Source organism: Saccopteryx bilineata, chromosome 9 (genome assembly GCF_036850765.1).
Source record: "Saccopteryx bilineata isolate mSacBil1 chromosome 9, mSacBil1_pri_phased_curated, whole genome shotgun sequence".
NCBI lineage: Eukaryota > Metazoa > Chordata > Mammalia > Chiroptera > Emballonuridae > Saccopteryx > Saccopteryx bilineata.
Window position 1 is genome coordinate 79,832,707 of NC_089498.1, and position 27,136 is coordinate 79,859,842.

General features: G+C 43.5%; 1 protein-coding gene across 17 annotated transcripts in view; it reads right to left on the reverse strand.

The window, feature by feature from the left end:
* Positions 1-27,136, reverse strand: part of KCNMA1 (potassium calcium-activated channel subfamily M alpha 1) — an 815,298-nt gene that overhangs the window by 134,375 nt on the left and 653,787 nt on the right. For 15 of the 17 annotated variants that reach the window (XM_066244078.1, XM_066244079.1, XM_066244080.1 and 12 more), the window contains exons 16-18: positions 19,316-19,384; positions 9,466-9,552; positions 2,845-2,921 (exon numbers count right to left, since the gene is read on the reverse strand). In XM_066244078.1, coding sequence (XP_066100175.1) covers positions 2,845-2,921; positions 9,466-9,552; positions 19,316-19,384 — 233 coding nt within the window. Of the gene's footprint in view, positions 1-2,835; positions 2,922-9,465; positions 9,553-19,315; positions 19,385-27,136 lie in introns of all 17 variants that reach the window. The other 2 variants (XM_066244075.1, XM_066244076.1) reach the window with 1 other exon arrangement.

Here is a 27,136-nt window from a genome sequence, read left to right on the forward strand (position 1 = left end):
CTTGCCTGGCATTCCCACTACCACTTAGACATACACATTTTTGTCCTGCCATCTGAAATACAGGCTGCTATGGCCTTTAAATTAGAAGAGCACTATTTGGACAGTTCTGATTATTATCAAACAGGAGCCTCACTGGAGAGGGTCTCCATGAGAGGAGGACCCAGTGTTGGGAGGAGGGTGAAGAGAGAAGGGTGCTAGACCCGTCACACTGGCTTGACATTGGCGAGGCGATCCTTTTGTAGCCACCGTGCTGTGCATGATGGGAGATCATAAGCTCCACTAGCTGAACCAACTTGAATGGAGATGAAGAGAATAAAATTATTTCAAGCAATCACGTGCCTCTCCCTCCAGGATGGTGTAGAAGACCGCTGCTCTTTCCTTGCCTAGAACCAAGAAGGAAAAATGTTCTCGAGGCCAAATCCTCATGTCTAGGAACTTAAAAACCCATCTCTGGTTCCACCCCAGTGCCCTGGGAGGAGAAGCTCAGCAGGAAGCAGAGCAGCTGTCTCCCCCATCCCACCCCTGCCTCCCTAGATTCTGCTGTCCGTCTAATCACCAGGAGATCGACAGGAATGGATGGCATTTCCTTGCTTAAAAATGGCTACAGTCATTGTAGGACTACAACTCAAAAGTGTCTCGCCATGATGCCTGCCTTCTTCTCTGATCTCTTCTGGTATCCCTCTCTCTCCAAACCCACCAGCTACGCTAGCTGGTCTTCCCTCCCTCAAACACTGTAAACTCATTCTGCTCCTGGCCTCGCCCCTGCTCTCCTGCCTACCTCTACTGGGTCTCAGTATTCCAACGGAGGTCTTCCAGATCTTTCTAGGTAAAGTGGTATCTCCACCAGGTACCTCATAGCCTTCTCTTTATTTGAATGTATTTAATTTTTCTTTGTTAATAGTTCTCTGGTCATTCACTAGAGTGAAGGCTACAGGGGGGCAAGGACTTTAGTTGCTCACCTCTCTGTCCCTAGTATCAAAATAGCACTTTGCACAAACAAGGTACTCTTATTATATGAATGATGAATGGGTCAGTGAATGTCACTGATGCCCCCACGGGACCAAGCTCTCTGTGAGCCACTGGCCTCAGGGCTCTCCTGCTGTTCCCATCCCACACCACTGTGAGTCTCCTCACTAAGGAGCTCAGCCTCTGTCTCCTTTGCTTCCACCTTGGGAGGGTGTGCTCCTTCTGATGGAAATGAGCCAGGAGAATCCTGGCCAGCAGGGCTGTGCTTCTGCTCACAACAGCAAAGCGGGACTGGGATGGACTACCAGCTGAGAGGGGCCTTTGGAGTCATGGGATTAGGAGTGGGTTCATTCTGTGTCTGACATGCCCTCAGACACTCTTACTGATGGGTTGTCAGAATAAAAGAATTCTTAGGCCCCAAGAAGTTATAGGCTTTTGTCTTGAGATTTCCATAAGTATTCATCTCAGTGGAGTATCAGAGTTGAGAGGAGGGGGCTCTGTGTATTAGGTCAATGCAGAAGGGGGAACTTGGGCTTCAGCTCACCCAGATTTAGGAAACAGCCTGAACAGACTTCTACAGAAACTGCTCTGGACTAAGAGTGTACTGCCTGGATATGTGCCCAAGAGTTTGCGGGCCTTGTCCATGCTCTGGCAGGGTGGTGTCTCTATCTTACTGGTTTTCTATTTATCGTGTCCCTTTAGGAATGCAGTGAGTAGAGCTGTCACATCGTCCGACATATTCCAGGAATGATGTTCATCTGTTTGGTTCCTGCTTGTGAAAAGGTATTTCATGGGATGGTCTTTTATAACTGCATTCTATTGATCAGACTCAGGGTCATCCACTTTGTCCCTTCTCAAGAAGAAGAGGTTAGGGCATACATAGCATCAAGAGAATCCTTGTGGCAAGCCTGACCCTATCTAGTGGGGCTATGTAACTCTCAGCAAGTTCATCCTGTCACTGAACTTCAAGCCTTAATTTCTTCTTCTTGTAAAAGGGAATTAATAATACTACCCTGCTAATTATGCAGGATTATGATGAGGATCAAAGAAAATAATAATCATAAGGAGCTTTGAAAAGACTAAATCACCACAGGAAGGAAGGCATCATTATTACCATTTTTTCCAGGGTTGTGAACAATTTCTATTAAGCAATGCAACATGACCACTGAAGAAGGTATGGCCTCCTCCAAGCAAAGCCCACTTTAAGGCTTGGTTTCTCAGGTGCTCATGATCCAAGTCCTGACTTCCCATATCTTTCCCAAGAGGGCCCACTGGCAAGCTGCTTTGGAAAGGGTTTCAGACAGGATATACTGGAAACTACTGAGCCCAAGTTCATCTACCCGAAGAGCAGTGGTAGCTGAGGTTGATCACTGGGACAATGACAAAATCCATTGGCAATGGCCAGTTTGAAGGTATCACAGTTGAAAACTCTGACCTTTGGTACCAAAACCTGTGGCAATCCCAAACAGAAAGAGAGTCGTCACACTCAATTCCCCTCTCTGTTCTAGTACAGCCATGTTCATCCCCACGCCCACTGGGAATCAGTATACAGAAACACTTCCGACCTCATGGCCACAGCTGTCCTCTTCTTCGTACACTGTACTTACTGTGTTCAACCGGACACCTCTACCTAGGCATCCCTCTAGTCAAGAAGTGGAATTAGGCACTAAGTGTCGCTGTTGGCAATTTCTCAATCTCTGCTCTAATAAAGTGAGGATAGGCATTTATTTCATGTCTCTTTAAACTGCTGGATAAAACACAAACATATTCAAGAAAACTCTTGATGTTTAGTGTTTCTTTGATAGGAAAGGAGAAGGGAAATGAACTTGCGGATAAGGGAGGAGCAAGGGAGGAACAGGGGAAAGAAACGCTACTTACGCCGTTTGCAGCCGCATTTTTTTATTCTTTTGGGATCTGTGATGTCATCATGACAGGCCTTGCAGTAAAAAAATGCCCTGGAGAAAGAGAATGGAAAAACTGACACGTTTCATAATCCACCCAAATTAAATGAGTACCACATTTCTCCGCTGTGGTGCCAGATTAATGAACCACGCCAGCACTAATTTCCTTTAATCTTTTGAAAGGTTTAGATGTTTACAGACGGAAATGTTTGCTGCAAGACCATTTCTTTCAAACACAGGTCTCTGTGGTTTGAGTTAGGGCTTCTTTTAATAAACTTGCACGTGAAAAGGAACTAGGGGAAAGGTTGCCGATAGGACACATTGTGTCTGCTTGCTTGTCTTTCATTTTTGAGCACAGCCTTCAGTGCTGCTCCTCAGACAAGCCACCTGGCCCTCGGTAGGGAAGTTACATACATCTCCAAATTCCTGGGTCTGGTTAACTAACCAGACTAACAGGGTACCAGGATGATGTTCCTCAGTCAAATAAAAGTATTCGCCCTGTCACTCTGAAAGCACCTGTTCATTTCAACCCAAGTGACAGAGGTTGAAGAAGAGATTTGAGAGGGAAAATTGAAAGCAATGAATCAAGAGGTTCATCTGTGAAATTCCTCTCAGTATTTCATCGCCCATATTTACAACAAAGCTGGCAGGACCAACTCTCGTATTCTCCAGCCTTGAGATCATGTAATAAATGAAAGTCTTTTTCTCACTGTGGAGCACAGTTCAGCTGACTCCTGGAATGGGGTACGCAGAGGGTGTTATAAGGTTGGGGTGAGTAGAAGAAGACCCAGAGAAAGCAATCAATCAACAGGAAAAGTCTCTCATCTTATGTGTCAGTGTGTGATGACAGAGTGCATGGCCATGTCAAAGATCTTCTGCATGACACAAAATCAGATCTTTCAAGCACTATTTAAAATGCTCAGAGCCTAGAAAAACAGCAGTGGGGCCTGTGTCCTTTCAGCACTGGGGAGGCGATACAATTCACTGGAATAGTGCCACAAGCTTCTGACTACAGGGACTAACCAAATCCCTGGCTTAGCCCCTTCACCATTCCCAACACGAGAGCAAATGCCAGGGATAAGGATGGTCTTTCCTTGACCGGGGCTATAAGGAAATAAGACAATTCCTGGTTGTTTTATTCCTAGGTTCTTTTTTTTATGTTTTTTCACATGAGTGGCATTTTTTGGAAGCCACTGTTAAGACTTTTGATCTGGAAGAGATCTGAGATCCTGCAGCCAAAATTCCCGGGTCTACGTGTCCTCATTTGTAAATGGAGGAGGTTGTTATAACCTGCCTAACGTCACCCTGTGCTGGAACTGGGCCAGCCCCAGGACTTCTACATTCAAGTCCGATGCTCCTTCTACCCTAGTAACTCATCCACTATTTCTTTAAATGTCAGTTTTCATCTATTTTGAAATAAATAAAAAATTTAAAAAGGAGCTGATTGTTTACCCTCAGTGGCAATGTGGCCAAGAGCCCAATCAATAATAACCTGCTTTGAAAGGGGAAAAGCAGGAAAGGAGGAATTTTGCTTCCACTTCCTTTGCCCATTTTTTGCCCCCATTTGATGTTCCTACACATATTAGAAATAACAGCCATCATTTATAGAGCACAAACTATTGGCCAAGTGCTGTTCTAATAAGCATTTAGTAAGTATTAATATACTTTATCCTCAAACAAGCCTTTGGAAAAGGTATGATTATTATCTGTTTTACAGATAGAAAAACTGAGAAAAAGAGAGGTTAAGTGACCTGCCTAAGGTCACACAGCTAAGTGGCAGAACCAGGATTCAGATCCACACAGTTTAGTCCCAGTACCCAAAGGTTTAAACATATCACTACTAAAGAGATGATGAAATGATGAAGAGTCTTAATAGACTATTTAAAAGATAAAAGTATAATTATTTCATGAATTAAAACTGAATTCTGAAAGTAAAATACCCACAGGAGCCAGACAGGTAAAGTCAGTGAGTGGAATGGGGTGAGGGTGGGGGTCTGTGGTGACCTAGAGACACACCCCCCAGCTGGAAAGGGCAGAGTATGCAAGCTATAGCTGATTTTTGCCAAGTGGCACTACTTTGCAAGTGCCATTCCATCCCTCATCCATCTCTGCCTCTCTCATGCTCACCTGGCAAAGTCCTCACCTTACTGCACACCTGCACCTGAGCAGCTGAATGTTGCCAGGGCACAGAAACACACACACACAATTATGCTCACTGATATCACTTTAAATCCATGGCCATGGATTCCAGGAGCCTTTGTGCATTCCTCAGGATCTATACCCTGTCTCCTCCTCCCATCTCCACCCTCTCTGTTCTCCCCTCCACTTCCTCGCCCGCTTACCCACCCCTTCGCAAGCAGCCTTTGGCTGGTGACCTTGCTACATATATCATCACAAAGACCAGACCTGTGTCCTGCAAGGTGGGTGTTTACGGTCTCCTTGTCCGCTGGTTTCTCGCTGTATTTGTCTAATGGGGCTTGCCAGCAGGAGCCCACAGGGTGAGAAGAGATGAAGCCCTCTCTGCCAGCTCACAAAGTAGTAGCAGCCACATTTCTTTACAGGACACAGCTCCTGTGAGGCTGCCTCTCCTATAGCACAACCTCTCTGTCTAGTTCTGACAGCCCTCTTCCCCTTGACTCTGGGGCTGAGAGCAGCTCCCCCGTCACAAGCTCTGGGGAGCTTTGCCATCCCCTGCCGGTTCTCCTTAACTGCCTGTCCACAGCTTTATAAACTGTCTGCATAGAGCTCTCCTTCATTTTCCCATTTAAGTGTGTCTTCTGTTCCTTGCTGGGACCCTCACTGACACAGCACCCAAAGTTACACCTGCAGCCCTCCCCTTTGCCCAGAGCTCCAGAATCTTAGATCCAACTGCCTTCATGACATCTCTGTGCGTGTTTAGGACCTAAAACCTACTTAACACAGCCCCATTAGAATTCTGAAATTCCTTGCTCCCCTGACTTGCTGCTGCTCCCACTTTCTCCATCTCAATAACAGAGGGCCATCACCCATGCAGCTGTGGAAGGCTCAGTTCTAGGCTCCATTCTTGGTTCCTCTTGTTGCTCTCACTTCTTATGTGCAGCTCATCAGTGGATCCTATGAGTTCTCGGAAATAGTCTCTGAACTGGTCTTACTTCTCTGCACCCCCACTTACTGGTCTGGCCCACGCCGCCATCTCTCACCAAGTCCATGCAGTAGTCTCCAAGCCTCCCAGCAGCTCCTGCTCAACTACGTCTCATACTCTCTCATACTCGACAGTGCAGGTGAGCAGGCCTTTTAATACCGTAAGTCAGACCACATCACTGCCAGCACAAAACCACCCATGACTTCATTTTATAACAAATCCAACCTCTGTATAAAGTATAATACTTTAGGAACTAGTCCTACTGCTAGTTCTTTAACCTCATCTCACCACTCTACTCCCTAGATACCCTTTTTTGTTTTCCTTTGGTTCCCCGAACACAGCAAACATGTTCCTATCATGTCTCCTTTTCCCAGATGTCTATCTGATGGATTCTCTCCCATCGCCTCTGCCACTGCTCCAGTCACTCCCTCTGAGAAACCTGCACATATACCCAACCTAAATCAGTGACCCACCTGCATGAATGCTTTGCATCATGAATAAACACAATGCAATTCCCTCTTTGCCAGAAGGTGAGCCCATGAGAGCAGGAACTCCTTTCATCATTCACTGCTCTTTCCCTGGCACCTAACATGGTGTCCTAGAAAGTGAGTGACCTACAGATGTTTGATGACTGAATGACTGCTGCCCAGTAATGCTGGGTCTGCCAGTTTTACAGGAGAAGACAGTAGTAGGGATTTTTACATAAAAGATTAAGACTTCTTTGTCTTAGAAAATACATATTTTTTAACTGTGACTCAAGTAAATCATGTCTGCAAGCCAAACTAAGTCAATGAGACTCCTACATTAAGAGTACTATGTTAAGGTGACTTAAAAAGCAAAATATTTAGTGGCAAGGAGTAAAAAACAAATCTCAAATGCTTCTCCCAAGGTGACTTTGTTAAGACTGAACTGGGACCTTGGCTGGTGGCTCAGTGGATAGAGTGTCATCCTGGCATATAGACTTCCCGGGTTTGGTTCCTGGTCAGGGCACACAGGAGGAACAACCATCTGATTCTGTCCCCTCTTTCTCTCTCCCTTCTCTTCCTCTTCCCCTCCCACAGCCAGGCTCTGTTGGAGCTCATCAACCCCAGGTGCTAAATATAGCTCATTGCTCAAGCATTGGCCCATGATGGGTTGCCAGGTAGATCCTGGTCAGGGCGCATGTGGGAGTCTGCCTCACTATCTCCTCTCCTCTCACCTAAAAATAAAAAGACTGAATTGGATGGTTTCACTCCTCTTTTCTCTCCTAAAACATTGCATCTGAAAGTTTCTATGAGCCAGAATTCGTTAACTCCTTTTGTTGCTTTTTTGCAGCAGAGGATGCAAACTCTATATGAGAGCCTCATAATCTACTTTTCCATTTTTGCAAAACTTGTTTAGTTTCATTCAAATCTCCAATGTCCTTTCTGTGGTTTTCTGCAGTCTTCATCTATTTGAAATCCCCTAACTGACAGCATTTGCTCTGACACATTGCACACCACAGAAAATTACAGGCTGGTGTCGGAGCTGATTGTGTCAGCATGTATTTGTGAATGCCATAAAGCACCGAAATGAGACACACTGCACTCCCTAATACAGGATGTAATTTGTTTTTCGGACTGCCTGGTATTTGTGACATTCATTAGTGAGAGATGCAATAGGAAACAGAATTATACAAATGGAAGCTTCACGTTAGATTTGCTACGTGGGAGGCTCATGTGATCTGTGGTGCCACTGTGCTCCCAGCCTCTGCTTGCGGTGTTGAGACATTGCTTCCAGCTCTTGCGTCTCAGTCTGGGCGTGAGCCCAACCTTCTCTTCCAGAGGACCTGGGAGTGGGGGGGTTCAGTCCCATTACCCCCACCCCAACTTTTCTCTCTCAGGTGAACCCAGTTCTCAGGGTATTCCTAAAGAACAGTGAAGTCCTGTGAACAGGATAAAGAGGTTTTCTTCTCCTACTCCTAAATAATGGTCATTTTGCAAAAGTAAATTTAAGTAACTCTATAACTCAGTTTTACAGATGATGATGATTTTTTTTTCTTTCCATCCTGTTTTTCTTTCTGAAAGCCTCTATGTCTGGTATAGCTAGACTGCAAGACTGAGTGACGAGGAAGGTAACAATAAGCATCAGCTGTCAAGTATGAGAGTTCTGTGCTCGGGATGTCAGGCTCACCTCCTGGCAAATAATTAAGGATGCAAGAATTCCTGGTTTTAAATCTTGGCTTTAAACTAGCAGTGTGGCTTGGGGAAAGTTACTTAACCAATCTGTGCCTCAGTTTCCTCAGATGTAAAATAGAAACAGTAATGCCGCTTATCTCATAAGTTGTTGAGAGGACTGAAGGGCTCATTAATACCTGGAACTGGTTCTTAGGACAGTGCCTCCACATACTAACTAAACTCTAGTATTATTACATCTGGTACAAATTGTGCAGTTTAGAAAAAGAAAGACAAGTTCCTATCCAGGCTCTGCTGTTCGCTCATGAGCTGCATGGACTGGACAAATAATTTATCTCCATTTTACGATGAGGAAACTAAAAACTAAGAGTTTTAGAAGACTTACCTTATAAGGTTATTTTGAGGAGTAGCAATAAAGAATGGGGACACCCAGCACAGGCCTGGCTTTGAGCAGGAACTCATTAATAAAGATAATAGGCTTAAATAAATTATAGACTAATATATTAATAATTTATCAAAAAAAATTTAAGTAATGTCACTGTTGAGCTAAGTGACTTGTCTAAAGTAATAATTTTTTCCTAGTCCATAAGATAAAATCAAATAATACAAATATTCCACGTTGTTCTCCAAAGAACCCTGTGACTTCCTAGGCTGCTGGAACCGATTTAAAGAGACTAACAAAGGTATTCTAAAACACTGAGGCCAATGGAATCCTGGGCTATACCCTCAGGGGCTTAAGAATTGAACCTGACAACTTCAGCCACTTACCTAAAAGGTCACAAATAGATATATAACCAGTTTAGTATTTCCTCTGAAACTAATCCAAACCCTTTGAAATTCCATTTGACACTTAAGGTAAAAAGAAAAAAAAAAGTAAAAAAAAAAACCAATAAACCACACCTGATCAGTTCCAAGTAAATTTGCCTGAGTAATAATATTAAGTAAGGAGCAATAGACAAGGAGTCAATTGTCCTGTGTTATGTTGTTCTGGGTCATGAAGCATCAGGAGGGCCTTGAACAGTCAATTCAGCTCTCCGGAACTTTTTTCTTCCTTGGGAAATGAAGGAGGGAGTAACTAGCCCCTCCTCATTCTTAAATATCATTACATTAATTCAAAGATGTAGAACTGATGATGTGAGAGGAGTCTGTAAAGGCATTTGAAAGCACAATCACTTTTTCCTAAGACTTGGCACCATCTGATGCCCAAAGACATGTGAAGAAGTTTGGTGGTTAGGGCCCTGCACACATGGAGGTATAGCCACCCAGTAGGTCAGGACGTCTATGGCTGGAATAGAAAGGAAGGCAGATGAAAACAGACCCTTACCTTTTAACTTCTTTGGCATCACTTGCGATGAAAAATCCTAAAGTACCTTCTTGTATCTTAAGGTGGTTTCCAGGATTAATTAATATACTGCTCAATGAACAAAAACAAACAAAGAAGACACATTTGTGAGGTCATGTTCCAAGTAAAACCTAAGGTCTACACTGTACCATTAATTGTATAGGGGGCCCACTAGGCTAATGCTTTCCCCAAAGATTTTGTCTAAAGCTTGAGGTCCATAGTCCCACATATTTAACTGGATAATGTCATCATAAAGTTCCACTGATCAATTCCCAGGCTGGCATACTCCCAGTTGCAAAAATCAAAGCAAATCTGTTTTGGGGCCAGGCTTTTATAGTGGAGTTGCCATCATGGGCTTCTGATTTGAAACAAAATTCCCACTAAAATACCCCTTTGGAAATAGCTGTTGGGGGGTCAAGACTGTTTTTAGTCTAATAAAGTTATTGCTCACACTAATTTTCCACTAGATGACAGATTATTAATGGGACCCCTATATGCATACAGAAACATACATGTATATACATCACATATCACTTCAGGTCAGGGAATGGTACAAGACACCCAAAACCAATGCAGAAGCAAACAGAACATCTGCATGACATTGATAAGGACATGGAAGTGGATTCCATGTGCAGTCTATGTAGAAAGAATTAGGTCTCCCAGAACAGTGAAAAAGAAAAATGCCAGCAATTGGAAACACTTAATGATTCCAGACTGCTGTTTACAATGTAAGGGAGTCTTTGAATAAGGTGCATGTCTAGCACATCCTGATTGGGGCAAATGGTAATTAGAAAACAAATGCAAATTACCACTAAAAAAACTTCCCCAGCAGGGACGTGTGAACCTAAATATACACTGTCCTATTTCAAAGTGGCATAAATAGATTAGCTGACCAAGTTGTGTTTGGACTGACAGAAGAGATGAATGTATCCTAATCTAATAAATGGATGAAACAAACAAGTTTAATTTTCTGCAGATCAAAAGCAGAATCCAGGAACACTGTGCACAGAGGCTGAGATGGGCTGTGAGCTGAGTGGATATGGAATTTAGGGACTCTAAATGTAGCAATAGATACAACAGGGAGGGAGTCTTTGATCTGAAAATTGAGTGTTTCACATAATTGATGCTTGGGATCAGGCTAAAGGAAGTCCTTAACTGCCTAAAACAATCAAAATGGAGGGTGGCAATTAACATTTAATCCTTTTCTGCTGGTAAAACCATTCCAGAAAAGTACTCTGACCCACAGAGTGATGTGTCTGTAGCAATACAGGAAGGTCCAGGATGAACTTTTGTTCTGTTGGGAGAATGAAGTAGATCATTATTGCAGAATAACTGACTGTAGTCACAGGAACATCCACTATTATCCATAATAAGGCCTGACAGAAGGAAACCAATCCCGTGTCATTGCTATTAACTCTAAATAATAGCAGGAGTCCATGAAGATTTGACTTCTGCCCTGGAACCACAGACAACAGCAAGATTCCTCACAAAGCTGGAAGCAGGAGGCCACGTTGAAAGCACAGCTCACAAAGGCCAGCGCTGATCAGACTCCTCCTAATTACCCTCCACGAGCTCTCCATGCTCATCCAATGGCCCCCTGACTTTTCTTGAACATTAGGACGAAAGGGTCCGAGTTTATATAGTTTAGATGGATTCCTTTTTCAAAGCCAGTTACATGCAATATTGTAGAAAGGCAGCATTCTGGATCTTGCACACTCTCTTACTCCCATTTCTGCAGTTCTTACACACCCTGGCCCTGCAATCAGAAATTGGGTCCAAATTCCAGCATGGCCATTTAATAGCTGTCTGACTTTGGGAAAGTTACTGAACCTCCCTGGAACATAATTTCCTCACCCACAATATGGTGATGATGAAAATCATAGACTTTCTTCAGAAGATTAAGGCAGATAAGGAGTTGATGTCTATTGGTTCTTGTTTCTTTTATTATTTATTTTTGCAAAAAAAAAAAAAAAAGCCAAAAGGGTATTTCATTCTCAAAGAACTTATCAGATTTTCTTTAGCTGGTCCCATAAAATGGAATACAGAGCTTCTTATAGAACATCCTGGCCGTCAAGAGCTAAAGTTACCAGGTGAAGAACTGTACACTTGAGAATAATGGACACAAACATAATGAAAAATTCTGGGTATTTTTGGATGCTAAAGGAGCTAATTTCTTAAAATTGGAAAATTCTACCTGTTGACATGGATTCATTTAAGAGTGTTAAAGGCCCTGGCCGGTTGGCTCAGTGGTAGAGTGGCGGCCTGGCGTGCGGGAGTCCTGGGTTCGATTCCCGGCCAGGGCACACAGAAGAAGCACCTATCTGCTTCTCCACCCCTCCCCCTCTCCTCCCTCTCTGTCTCTCTCTTCCCCTCCCACAGCCAAGGGTCCATTGGAGCAAAGTTTGCCCGGGCGCTGAGGATGGCTCCATGGCCTCTGCCTCAGGTGCTAGAGTGGCTCTGGTCGCAACAGAGCGACGCCCCGGAGGGGCAGAGCATTGCCCCCTGGTGGGCGTGCCAGGTGGATCCCGGTCAGGCACATGCGGGAGTCTGTCTGACTGCCTCCCCGTTTCCGGCTTAATAAAAATAAAAAAAAAAAAAAAAAAAAAAAAAGCTTCCCAAGTGAAAAACACAAAAATCCTCTCATGATTTCAGCAATGCAATTCAAAATGGGAAATTGACACTCATCAATGTTTTGGTGACACATGCACAAAACAAGCCTCGCACAGAACCTGCTTCTTCCGTTTTACAGCACGAGCTTTAGCAATTGCACACCAGTGATCGATCCCACTGTGCCATGGTGGTGATAGCAACGCTCCTACCAGTGAAAAGTCTTCTGTCATATCCACTGTTTTTTCTGAAAAGTGAAGAAGAACTAATCTACAGTAAAAACCTGGGATGGTCACTCCAGAAACTGCAGGTTGAGAACATGAATTATAGCCCTCAAGCTTGCTTTAGTCAAGACTGAGGGTGGGGAGGAAACCTTTGGTCCTGGATGTAAGGCATATCTGAGCTCAAATCTCAGTTTGGCTGCCGCTGGTGGCTAAGCAGGCACACAAGTCAGGGCTATGGCTTTAGATCCTGGCCTTCAGCATGTGGGTGCCGCTAAACCTGACTCTCCTCATCTGTAAAATGGAGTGAATGGTCACTAGCATACAGTGTGGCTAAGAGAATTAAAGTACATACTATGTGCTGAGCGACTGCTATGTAGTAGATTCTTAATATATGGTCACTATTAATAAAAAGCAAGATAATTACAACAACAACGTGAGAATAAATAATCTTTCAGAGCAACACAGCTCCCCATTTTGTCCTTGGTACTAGGAAACTACCCAGGAGGCACCCTACTGGCACTGAAAGACTGTTTTACTAACCACAGAATCAGAAAGATTTTATCCCTGCACAATATCTATAGATGGGCTAACCTGGACTGGCTTTTGGCTACATAGTGGATAGCTCTCTGTTCCTTAAACGTTATGGCTGATTGTGTAGACACGAGAAGGACCTCAAGGACACCAGTGACCATGTGATTCCAGCATGTCTGCTCATTCTCTTCTGGACAGAGCTGGAAGGCTTCAAATCATCTCTGTATGAAGCATGAGGCTGCATCATCTGCAGCGTTCCAAGTCAGGCTAAGGCACTCTCCTGGATGGGAATGGAAAGAATGAGCCCAGCTCTCGAGAATAATGAAGGGATACAGAAAGATGTTCACTGGGCTGGATTCCGCTCGTATATTCAAGGGTTTGGCAAAGAAGCCTGTGAGCCTGATTCCAGGGTCCACTGCATACAATACTCCCTGTGTGTGGGTACAACATTTTAAAGACTCTTTGAGGAAATATATTACCCTTTTCGGTCATTGAGTCATCTATAGACATTCCAAATCTAGAAGTTTCAATAAAGTATTGATCCTCGTCTTTTTGAAAATATAAACAGATAAAGATCCTAGACAGAAGTAACTTTTTTGTTCCTGCAAAGGGCCTACTATCCTCAAACTATGTTATTGACCTCCTAATGGGAACATGCAAATCTTTCCAAAGATCTCTGATCACCTAAAATATCCAGTGTTAAATCTGTTTGTTTTTCTGACTGCCAGAAGTCTCCCTCCCTGTGCATCACTTTAAATCGGTCTCTGGCTCCATGTTTTGTCTAATTCACTAGCTTATCAGACAGAGATGAACTTCAAGATGTGTCATGTGAAGAATCAAGAAAAATCTCTAAAAAAAATGTCCATATATCAATTAACAGAATTCCAATAGGGACATCTTCTTGGCAGGGGTGGACTTTCCCTCATTTCAAAGAACGTATAAATTATCCTCTTTCATCTTTGACCTTATTAATTTCAACTGCAAACATTCAGTGACAGCTGGAGGCAAAGGGCTGGTGTGGTCCCTTCCCCAAGGGTTCTTGTTCTCTCTCACTCTTTTGCTCTCAGACTAGTTTTGTATCTAGACTTACTCTTCGGTTCCTTACCCACTATATGGAGCAAATGTATTTTGTAGGGAACTCATAGTTGAGTAAAGGAGAGAAAAGCATGACCATATTTTATTTGCTTTTACAAGTTAGGATATCATAGCAGCCAACTTAGAGCCCTGCATGAAATAGGCACTTTTCAACTACTTGTTGAATGAGTGAAAAACATAAGCTACTGGTCTCAATTCTAAAAAGTGTTCCTTTTCCTCTCTACTATGGAGAACTGTGGTCGCAGCTGTTCCTTCAAAGACCAAGCTGCTGCTCTTATCAGTCAGGCCAAGCAGGGGAGCAAACACACCTCTTGGGGGGGGGGGTGGCAAATAAACTAACAATACCCCAGCAGGCAGCGTCAAACTTTTTATAAAAACCGCCCACTTTTGCAGTGCTGGTCAACCTGGTCCCTACCGCCCACTAGTGGGCGGTTTCAGTTTTCATGGTGGGTGGTAGCAGTGCAACCAAATGGCACTGTGACTGGCCCACCATGAAAACTGGACCTCCCACTAGTGGGCGGTAGGAGCCAGGTTGACCAGCACTGCAAAAGTGGGTGGTTTTTATAAAAAGTTTGATGAGGCCTACCCCAGAGATATTAATATAGATACCTAAATAAACAAATACATAAACAGCTAGCCACATGGGGAGCTGGAGCAACTGATTTCAATATTGAAAACACCATTCACTTAGAACTGATATGTCTTCCTGAACATAGAGCACACTCCTGTGCTACTGGCTAGCAGCCCTCAGTCCAGCAGGGAATGTCCCCGCCAGGGGAGCCCAGGTCTCACGCTGCAATGCAGTTCACTGTGTATGTCTTGCTGAGCTTTAGTCAGGGTGGAGATTTGGGGCTTGACAGGGCAAAATGATGCATTCCCTTTCTCTACCACTTATGCATAACAACTAGGAAAAATCTAGCTATTTCTTCTCCAATTACCATAAATTTTACTTGTTTGCTGCTTTTAGAGACAACCAGTTATTAGTTATTCAACTGATATAGACATTTTTAAAAAACTTTTATCCACTATAGACAAATATGACAGGTGTGTATCTCCCTGCTCAATTTTCTGGTAGGTGTAATGTACCATTCCCTGAGCAGTTAGTTACAAAAATTTCCCTTTCATGAAAACATGGTTTGTATTTGATAACATGGCAATGATATCTGTGTCTAGAAAGCTAATGGGACTTTATTACCTAGAGCAAGAGAATAATAACCATCTAGAACTTCAGTTCATGCTGTGCCCAGAGGTATCATGCCACTGAGAGTGCTGAAAGTAGCTTCTTTGACCAGAACGTCATAGGCCATTGCAATTGCATAGGATGTTGTTGAACCAATTGATTCCCATCTCAGGGAGTACAGATGCCCTGTACTTTAGGGGCTGTGTGAGGGCACAGCCTACAAAAACCCCAATCTCAAATCTTGCTGCCTTTCTGGAACTTCTTGTTTCTTCTGGGCATTAATATATATGCTGCTGTAGTCCCACACAACTAGACACACATGCTTTTCACAGTGTGTATTCCATGCTTCAGCATATTTGAGCCGAGTTCACGTACACAGAAACAGAATAGTAAGGATTGCTCCCAGTTGCTCAGACTCAAAAGATGCCACTGTGGTCCACCAATGATATGTTTATTCTGCTTCCATCTCATATTTTAGCAATGGTATTTTAAAATAGATTTTGCATATGAGGAAAAGAGTAACCACATGAGATGGAGAAGAAATAGTTCATTTGGAAAGGACAGTGCTGGATTTTTGGTTCTGGGAACAAGCCAAGTCACTTTCTGGGACACTTCAATACAAGTCATGCCTATATCACAACATGCTTTCACCACACAATAAAAGGACTCAAAGGCCAAAAGCCAACAACAGAGGTGCAACCACTGTGACTGTGGACCTTTGAAGATACAAAGTGTGCAGTAACTTCTCGCAGTTGGATCATATCAATAATACCAAACTGACAGGAAGCCACCTCTATTTTCACACATCTACTCAAAAAGTCACAGAAGAATCTGACTTTGGAAAGAATTCCAGACCAATACACATACACACACTCACACACACACACAGACACACACACACACACACACACAATTATGAACATAAACAAATGACAGTGGTTACAACCACAAAGAAAAACAACTCTTGAGAAGATGAACAAGTAAGCATCTCAACAGTATGTTTTCAACAACACTTCCTCAGATTGAGAACATATTGAAAAGCTACAACTGGAAATATTAACCCAAAAAGTTTAAAAAAAAACTATTGATGAGGATTTGGTCATGCTTCATGCAACATATAACAGCAGCAACACAGGGTGAGGTCACATGGTGAAAATTGAGATACTTCATGTTAAGAAACGTGCCATATATACTAGGAAAAACAGAAAGCCATAAGTTCATCTCCATAAACAGTACTCATTCAGTAAATCCAATATGATAATCTGGTAATTTCATATGAGTGCCCTATGTCTGCACTGAGTACTGCCCAAAAAATAAAATAAGCAAAATGTTAGCATCAAAATAAGCATAAGGAAAAAGAGTGAAGTGTAAGGGCTTGGACTCTGTTTTGTGGATAAAAGGGCACAAATTTTGCTCTAGAAACTGGAAATCAAACATGGGGAGGAGGGCACTGGGAATGTGGATGTGGTATGTAGACAAACGGCACCCAGTCTGGGGGACACCACTCAGGACAGACAGAAACAGACGCGAGGGCTGGAGAGAGCGTCCTCCTTCTCAATGCGAAGAGCATTTTCCCATCATTGGTGCTGTGACTGAAACAGGATTGTGTCTTTTGAGGTTTTTGTTTTTTTTTTAAGTTTCCTGCAAAGAAGTTAGTGCAGCATCCAAAAAAAATCAACAAATCAAACAAGAGAAGCAATATGCCACTTTCAATTTTTATGTACTCTAGCTAGAGAGAGGTTTATTTTTAAATATACATAGAGAAATATATATACACTAGACAAGGGAATGAGATTATATATAGATGGGCACATATATATATATAATCTCTATCGTCCTGAATTCTTGACAAATGGTCCTGTGGTTAGAAGAGAAGATAAGAGGGTGGAGGTTGGGAGGAAAGTTAGCGAAGAGTGCATACCGCTTTCGGCTTCTGCAAAACGACAAGAAAAGAATTTAAAATCAAACAATTTGACACCAGAAGGAAAAGAAGGAATAAAACCTTTGTTTCAAATCATTTGAAGGAGACATGTGAAAACAAGGTTTTTCAGCAAAGCGTGGAAACAGCATCATGGGGTGAAACAACAAAGGGGGCAGGTCAACGCCTGGGGGTGCAGTAGAGGCGGGTGCTGGGACTTTAACACCCAGGCACTTAGAAAATGTAAGAGGAACGGAAATGGGAAATTTTAAGTGCAGAAAAAAATTAAAATGATTATCTCAGGAAGCGTCACCCACTCAATTCTTTGAAGTATAGATATTCTGTTTGATACGTCCTGTGTTTTCTCACAGGCAGGGTCCACATTCCCTCAAACACACCTTTTTCCACAAGAACCAATGAGCTTCCACACTGAGACCAAACCACATTGGAGGATTAAAGCTGGCAACGGCACACAGAAAGCCAAAACAAAGCCAAACAAGTTCTTTTCTCCCTTTAAGAAAACAATTTTAAAAAAACAACTAAAATACTCTTTCTGTAAATATGGCTTTGTTGAAAACATCTCTGATTCGTGAATTAATCAGAAGGTCCATCAAAGAAAAGATTTCTTCAGGGAAAGCTCTGATTTCTTTTTCTCGGAGTGGTGACGATGTGCCCACACTGAACCATTCACAGCCTTTTTCTCTCCCTCCTTGTGACCAGAAAGTGGCAGGTGGGAGATGGCAGGTCAAGGTTCAGAGTACAGTGTCCTGCTTTAAAATTATCCCAGAATGGCTGAGAAACACTATTCAGCATCACCCACATCATGACACTTTTTTGAGAGATGCACAAATAATAGAGAACACTGAATTACACAAAGATTTACTGACTTGGCAACACAAAGAATATCATTTGCAAAATCCCCTACACAGGTACATGTGAGCACTGGCAACGACATGGGCAAGCAGTAGTTCCAGAAACATCCATGTTATCTGCTGAACAGCAAATAGCCAGGACTCTCAGTGGTTTTTTTGCAAATAATATTCTTCACTTTGCCATCACAGAAAAGAAAAATGTGTCTCTACATACATATGTGTTGACTGCTATAACCATGCCCTACATGGGACTACCAAATCTACCATCTTTTCTTCCTTTTGGTTGATTTGGATTTTCAGAATAGCTGAACATTTGATCAGATTGACTTTATGGGCAAATCTGATCTGGGGGTCAAGGCAACAGAGAACATTGGATCGACCTGTTTACAATCCAGTGTTTCTCTGGGTTAGAGACACAGATTAAATGTTTGGAAGTCATTCATCCAAATAATGAAAGCTTCTTAAAGGGTGAGAGCAGGAATCTTCTAGTCTTGCCCTGCACTCTGCTCAGTCATTAAGGTGTAGTCAGAGAGTGCCTGTACTCTACAGGAAGGTTACTGACTTATTGATACAGTTAGGAACAAACCATAGATGTCAATTCAGAGAACAAAAGTGTGAGTACTTCGCAATGACTTGTCTTTCTTCCAGAACTATTGATAAGAATTGGGAGAGGGAGTGGCAAAAATCATCTGTTTTATCTGTATACATACAGTAGTCCATCAACAACATTCCTTGTTAAGATGCTTCCATCTTTCAGTGTGAACTCATATATTGACTGGGGTGTTATCTGTTTCAACCAGACCCAATCCCTCATCATTCTGACTTCCACATAATTAAGTACAAAATAAATAAATAAAGAGGGCTCCTGCCTCTGAGCCTTGATCTCCTAGCTAATTTACATGAAGCTGATACTCTGCCACCTGGATTTCAGTTGCACTGGGAGAAGCACATATGGTCCACAATAGGCTGCGTGTAATTTGGCTATCAAGAGAGAGCACACCTCCCATCATGGCTCTGCCCCCTGCTTGCTGTGAAGGCAGCCAGAGCCCACCTGCTTTGTACTCACAATAGGAAAAGGGGGTAGGAGGACAGTATCTGCCCTGCTTTTCTGCTGAGAGGATGGAAAGTGAAAGTTGATGTGACAGGATGGAGATCTGAGTGTCTCTTCCCTTTCCCCCCGAAACACACTCTCAATGCCCAGTGGGGCTAGAAATGCCAGGCGGGTCTGGGATAGAAACTCTGGTGTCTGGTTGACCATGCCTTGACATGCATCCTAGGGTCAGAGAGGTGTTGCCCACGGTTCCAAGCAAATAAATAATGCCTAGAAAGGAAGTGGCCCAAACGTTTCCCAGGGTACACTCTCACCATCACATGTCAGCTGGCCACTGCATCGCAGCACACTTACCGGCTCTCCCGGTTGGCGGACTTGTACTCAATGGCTATCATTAGGAGCTTGAGCTTCACAAAACACAGTCTGCAATGAGACGGAGAGACCTCCCAGTCAGTGATTCTGAAGGACCGGAGCCACAGAGAAAACACTGTGATGACCTTTCCATCTCCTAATCCAGTCCTTATCCAAGGGACCCTCATTCTACAGTCGCTGTGCCAAATGGACAGGGCTGGGAGCGACACCCCCCCCCCCCCCGCCCAGCTTCCCCATTAAAGCTGATTTCTCACAAGTGATAAGGCACCGAATGTTCAAAGTGCAAATTGCACTCAGGTATAGATGTCTAGACACAGATTCCAAGCAGGAATTGGTGCCTGGGGATTTATGCTGGGCCAGATTCATTAGTTTCTCAGTTGGGTAGTAAAATGTTAACTGCAGGGAGAGGGAGGTTTTTGGAGCAGCTGGACCTGTTATTTGGATTCCATTTTGGTCTTTTATACAAATGGCTCATATTGTTGTTCTGAGCAAACCCCTGTGTGCACAGAATGATGGTAATAACCCTTAGCATCCGTGTAACTGCCCAGCACATGGCTGTGGCGCCATCACTCCTGGCTCCGGCCAAGCTGCCTCACCTCATCTGCCCGCTGCTCTTGCCCGCAGCCCAGAATGGTTTGAGGCTGGCTGGGTGCTGCCTCCGTGCCTTCACTGATGCAGATATTGTTCCTGGAACATCTTTTCCTCTCCTCCTGACCCACCTTCCCAGGCCCACATCGAATTTAACCTTCTGTGTAGGTCTTCTGTAGCTACAGCCCCTCTGATTTCCTTTCTATTCTCAGAACTCCTCCAACACCTTGTCTGTGGCTACATCATCTATAGCCCTTAGTCAAGCCAAGGCTGGCTATGGTTCATGTGTCTGAATTTTGTCTCCTCAGCCAGTGTAACCGCTTTAAGACCTTTAGATTGGTTTGGAACTCGCCATAGTGTGTATGTACATGGAACCACTGATACAGAAAAGCTCAATAAAAATATTAGAATATTATATAACATAAAATATTACATAAATAACATCATACAATTAGATGAAAATATATTTACATAGTCATAGAAATAAAAGCTCATGTAAATGATACGATAATGATATAAATTATAATTGTGTTTCTACAATGGGCATTATCACTTATGTTCCAAAGACTGGCAATAGTTTACTGAGAGATGGAGAAGCAATAGTTTACTGAGAGATGGAGAAGTAAACTGGTGGTCATTAGCTCCAGTGTTGTAAGGGGGAGGGTGTGCTGGATCCCAGGTCAGGGCCTTTAATCCACACAATGTCCCTAAGAGGGAAACGTTGTCTTAGCTATTTAGACTTCTATTGATATCTCTATTTTACAGGTGATGACACTCAGGCTCACAGAGCCCATGTAACGTGCCAAGCTCCCACTACTTCTTGGCAGCATATACAACATCTTCATCCTCACTGAAGCCTACTTTGTGTTGGCAGAGATGGGCAATAAGCAAATATACAAGTGGATAAATAATAAATTTCCAAATGAAGACAAGAACTATGCAAAAAATAAAACCCTTATGAGAATAGAGAGTAACTAGAAATGTGTGTTATCAGTGATGTCCCAGGAAGGCCATTCTGAAGAAGTGACACTAGAACACAGAGCCCTGGATCATGGTGAGAAAAAGCAGGCAACGAGAGGATCTGGAGAAAGAGCATCCTAGGGAGGAAAAACAGCAAGTGCAAAGGCCCTGAGGCAGAAAGGAACTTGGGGTATTCGAGGAGCAGCAATAATGACTATGATAACATAACGATTGGGTCAGGGATCTAGGCAGGAGCAAGATCAGAAGGCTTTGCTGGTCACATCAAGGACTCTGCAGCTTATTCCAAGTAGAACGGGAAGCTCTGGGTTGGTTTTTGTTGTTGTTGTTGTTTTTACAGAGACAGAGAGAGAGATAGTCAGAGAGACGAACAGATAGGGACAGACAGGAGCATCAATCATCAGTTTTTTATTGTTCATTGATTGCTTTCTCATATGTGCCTTGACCATAGGCCTTCAGCAGACTGAGTAACCCCTTGCTCGAGCCAGCGACCTTGGGTCCAAGCTGGTGAGCTTTGCTCAAACCAGATGAACTCACGCTCAAGCTGGTGACCTTGGGGTCTCGAACCTGGGTCCTTGGCATCCCAGTCCGACGCTTTACCCACTGCGCTACTGCCTGGTCAGGCTCTGGGTTGGTTTTAATAGCAAGGTGTCATAATCAGATGTGCTGGCCTTGTGGATGTGTTACTTACAGGTAAAGTGCTGACGAAGGCCTTATGCTGTCTAGCGGGAATAAGACCAATTGCTCATTCATAGCTTGTGAGGTCACAGTCCTCCATATTGCTTTCAACAGACAGATTTCAAAGGACCCCTTCCATGCAGACATATTTGGGCTCTCTGGTGATTTGTAGGTTTGTGATTCCTGCCAGCAGACTCTAATGACCTAGGCTTTATGCTGATTACGCAGTTTGCGGAAACACCAATCCAACTACAGCTGGAAAAATGCTCTTAATTTATGTCCTATACACGCACCTTTTATGGAGCTGTTACTTCTGGAGCTTAAACTGTTTAAAATATCAGATGGCTTATGCAATATTCATTGAACTAAATTACTAAGATTAAGTAACCACTTTCTAATGTAAATAGCAGCTAAATGGCAAAAACTCAAGAAGTCTGATCTTGATCTTAGCACGGAACATGAAGAAGCCAATTTACTGATATTCTATGAGCAACAGCCACTCTGATTTGGGATTCTGGAAGTTCACAGGATCAAAGATCTTTAATGTTTTAACAACCTGATCCTACCAGTGAGAAGGGAAGAAATATAATTAATAGTAATAGTGAATAATGTCTGCCTCACTGCTACGATACCATTTACCAGCTAGATAAAAAGAGAAAGGGGCGGCCCTGGCCGGTTGGTTCAGTGGTAGAGTGTCGGCCTGGCGTGCGGAAATCCCGGGTTCGATTCCTGGCCAGGGCACACAGGAGAAGCGCCCATCTGCTTCTCCACCCCTCCCTCTCTCCTTCCTCTCTGTCTCTCTCTTTCCTTCTCGCAGCTGAGGCTCCATTGGAGCAAAAGATGGCCCGGGCGCTGGGGATGGCTCCTTGGCCTCTGCCCCAGCGTTAGAGTGGCTCTGGTCTCGACAGAGCGACACCCCGGATGGGCAGAGCATCGCCCCCTGGTGGGCGTGCTGGGTGGATCCCGGTCGGGTGCATGTGGGAGTCTGACTGCCTCCCCATTTCCAGCTTCAGAAAAATATTAAAAAAAAAAGAGAGAGAGAGAGAGAGAAAGGGGCTTTCTTAACACAGGAAAGTTGATAAAATCTATGTGGCCTTGTGCACATTAATAACCTAGCAGTGGGTATACCAGCCGATCTGTGAGTCCTCTGTCATAACTTTCAAATCTCTATCTAAGATAATTTTACTACTTTACAGAAGCCTCTTTTTAAAAAGCACTTTGATCCAAAATGTGTCATTGCTCACTGGCCAAAGTGACAAATAGGAGAGGAACAGAGTGATGTAAACAAAGTGAGGATCCTCAAACAATGCCATCACTGCACATTTTCAGACTCAGACCCTTTAAGACTGGCTGATCCCGCCCTTCTCATACAGATGACAAACAGAGGTCCAAAGACGGGAAAGCAACTTGCTCAAGGTCAAATGGCCTTTACACAGAAAAGCCAAAAGTGGAAATTAAGCAATGTGTTCAAGATTAAACTACTTTTATGTAAAAATGTCAAAAGTGGAAACCAAGTCTCAATGCAGAGTGCTGTGCAGATGTTTCTCATAAAAGCAGAGGAAATGAAGTGGTGGCCAGGAGCCCAACGTGCAGACATGTTCTATTCAGTCAGCACGGCGACTTTTTTGCTTTGTTTTAAACTGGCATTAGATACCAACAGGTGATTTCACATTAAAATCAGTATTTCAGCTTTCCTGGACAAATCAGATATGGTCACTGGGAAGCTACATTGCATATGGCTAACAGAGATTAGAGCTTCAAAACACTTGCCCTTTTAGAAAAGACATGTGTTCTCCAATGTGCCACAGTCCCCAACACTCCCTACTGTCTCAAACACTCTTCACTCTTTGGTACGAACTACCACTGATAGGCATACAAGTTTTTAAGCTCTGTGCTAAGAGCATCATCTGGATGCTTGCAAAAATACCAATCTTGAGTAATTGACTGTTTACATTGGAAGCAGAACTAAGTACCCCTTTGCTAAAATCACAGTTTTTCATTAAATCCTGCCACAGAGAGTTGGTCAATGCCAGGGTACTAAGTATAACACTGCAGCAGAATGCAGCCCCTGTTGGGTGTCCAGTGCGGAAAGGCAGGTCCAGATGAGTGGGTGTGGTCTGGGATGGTAATTTATTTATTCATCTCTCTGCCCTCTAGACTGAGCTCCTTCTGGTGCAAGATGCATGCTTTATCTCCCTGGCATTTTGCAAAGTGCAAAGCATAAGCTTTCAGGTAATGCTGATTAAATAGATGTATGAAAGGATGGGGAGCATAACATCACAGTTGCTGGAATAACACAGATAAAGTGGTAAACTGGGAAAGTCTAGTTTAGGCAGAGAAGGCTTGGGAGTGAGTATAGAATCATGAAACAGGGTGTTATCAATGTGTCTTCTTTAAAAACACACATATGGGGAGGGGGAAGATGTAGATAATAGTGGCAACATGCTCTGAGAATCTAGTTTGTGCTTTCAACCCATTATGCCATGATGTGAGCACAGGTCTCAGACACAAGCAATTCCTCCCGGGGATCCCGTTACAAGCGGTTTGCCCCATGAATGCGCCTTCAGACTACCCAAAATTAATGTCCTAAAATTAAACACTTATTTGCAGCATTCAATACCATTTTCTTTCAGTTAAGCAAAATGGGCTTGCTCGTCTGATCCTTACAGTCATTCTGTAGCTCTCCTCAGGCTACGGTGCTTAAACGTGCAGAGGTCTGGGCAGGGTGAGAAAGGAGACCTGGGGTGAGGCAGCGTACCAGCAGGAAGCAAGAAAACTTTCACTCACAGTATGATAAACACGATGAAATCAGCCCTAAGTTAGCAAGAATTGAATTCCTGGTTTCTAAAATAAAATGTCCCAATATGTCCAATGCAGGAAGTTGTCTCTGGCTGCAAAAATAATTACAGGGGAATAGAAATGACTTCTTTTTTTTTCTCCCCAAGAAAAATAAATGTCACTGTCACAAAAAAAAAAAAAGGTCTTAAACCAGAAATCTGCAATAAAACTGTTGTAATAACAAATTAGATTGCTTTCGTGATAATTATTAAGTATAGGTCTACCAAATTTGATGACGACATTAGACAAAGCCTTTTTTTTTTTACTGCCAGCATCATCTCCGAACTATAGTAGTTTCAACCCAGATGTTCCTGAGCAAAGGCTCTTAAGAATTAGAGTCCAAATGTTTCTACCTACCCAGAGGGAAATAAATTGTTCTTGTCATTAAATCAGCCCCCTTGACTAGAAAGATTGCTTGTTAGTGTGAATTCAGCACAGAAACCTGTGGTAGAGTTTGCACCTTTGAATGTGCTCAGGGAGAATATGCAAATATGTGGCTTAGGGCCAGGAGCGAGGTGGGCGAGGTGGGTGAGGTGGGTGAGGCCTGAAGAGGCAGTTCTCTGTGTGCCCTCCGAACCCAGCCCCACCAAAGCGCCAGCCCCTCTTCGGTTCCCCAGAAAGACCGTGGAAATGTCAGGCTGTCACCTGGAGCAGGAGGAGATGCACAGTCAGTACTGGGCATTGTGAAACCAGATCTGCAGGATCTGGGGGCTGGAATGAAAAAGAATCACATTGAGGAGCCTCAATTTAAAATGGTAGGCTTTGTTTCAAAATGGAAACATCTAGTTAGAAACATTTGAAACGGGGATATGAAAGACTCAGCATCAAGAAAATGGAAGTGGTGTGTGATATGAAGTGGTCACGCAGCTGATGGTATTCAGACCTCATTTTCTGACAGCAGACAGAGGGGAGCAGAGGGCTTTAGCAACCCCACCCTCCGTCGCACACACACTCTGCAGTGTGCGCAGCCTCCACCTGCACACCTAAGACACTTACACTTAAAAATAATTACATCCTTTTATACGGACAATTAGCATTTGTCTAAAACGTGAACACATGCATTTTGGAAGGCTGGGTGATTACTGTTAGTCAGGAACATGAAATGTAAACTGTGTGTCTGCTGTGAGTACTCAGCATCGAGTCAAGCACACAGAATCCATCCCATTTCCAATGGACTGCCCCCCTCACCCTTCCTGCAGAGAATTCTAGACCTGCAACTGCCTCTGGGGCCTTCAGCTAAGGGTTTTATAGACCTTATGATCACTGATTTATTCACTAACATGTACAAGGATTGTTAGTGGTCACCTTGTGGGTCCCTGTAGTAGAAAAACTCATAAATACTGTATTCCTGTCTATGTTCATACATATTTAGTCCTAATTACAATACCCTCAAATAAGTAGGTAAATCGAGCCAGTTCTTTGAGAAAAAGTAATTTTTAAAGCTGAGTCTTGAGCCCATCTATAAAATCCTATAAAATGCTCATTTCTGCAGTCTGGCTAAATAAATCTATCATATAATAGGTTGCTGGCATCTTTCTGCTCCATGTTCAAATTTGGGTTATCTTTCTCTCATGATGTCACAGAAGTCAAGCTAAACTAGCCACAGTTTTCACTGGGCAGGAGACTCAGCTTTCCCCAGGTGGTCTTAATTCTAAGTTTCCTCAAGTGGATGCATTGGAAAGCTCTCCCCACACAAAGTGATACGGGATAAGAGCACAATTTTCTAAATACATTAATGACCCTGAATGCAGGTGGAGGAGGAGATGAAGAATGCCCCTGTCCAAGCTGCCCAAACTGCCTTGAACCAGCACAGAAGCACTGTGCTTGCGCCTGGGCTGGAGGACAGAACCCCGCCCCTTCAGCACAACAAAGTGTGCTGTGATCACAGTTCCCCAAGTTAGCCCAGCCATTACATTCTCACATCAAATCTGGATTTTAACTGTTCCACCAGCTGCAGGGGGACAACTATACTTCAAATATCTCTTTGTCCTAATCCCCTCTGAGCTGTAAAACCTGATAGAATTAGGCTTTTAGATTTTGTAAGTGACGAACGACTGATTAATATGCTCACTATGAGGCTCAGCACCTGGACTAGAACATGGTGTTCTTGTGGTAGAACGCCCAAACCTCCTCTTTCCTCTGGCCCCTCCTTCTTTCCCCAGATCCCTCTTCTCCCCTGGGTCCTCACTTTCCCACCTGAAGGCAGAGGGCTGAATCCTCATATCTGCTAGTTCTCAGGATAAAAACACTATCATTACTTCCCCTTGAAAACATCACATGTCAAGGGACACCTGCTTTGTCTCCTCCCCTCATCTAAAGGGGTAAACAATTTGCTCTTGTTGGAAAATCTCAAAGAGACCGAGGTGTTGAGAAGGTTTTGGGTGGTTCCCAGTGTTCTCACTCCCTGCCACTTAGCATCCCCTCTTCCCTCTTTACTGCCTCTCTGAATCCAACTTCCATACATTGCATAGATCAAGTGCCATCTCTTCCAGGAAGCCTCTCCAGGTCACCTCCAGCCTACAGGAAGCTTTCTTCTTGCGACTCCCCGCCTCTGTCTTCCGTTACGTACAACCATCAAACAAATACTTAGCAATAGGTCCTCAGCTCTCCCTGAAAATGGGAGTACTTCCTTAGCCAGATTGCAAACTCTCAGAAGGCAGCCGCTGTAGGGAAACAGAATCCTTTACTTGGCATTTGTAAGTATTGTTATTAATCTTTTAC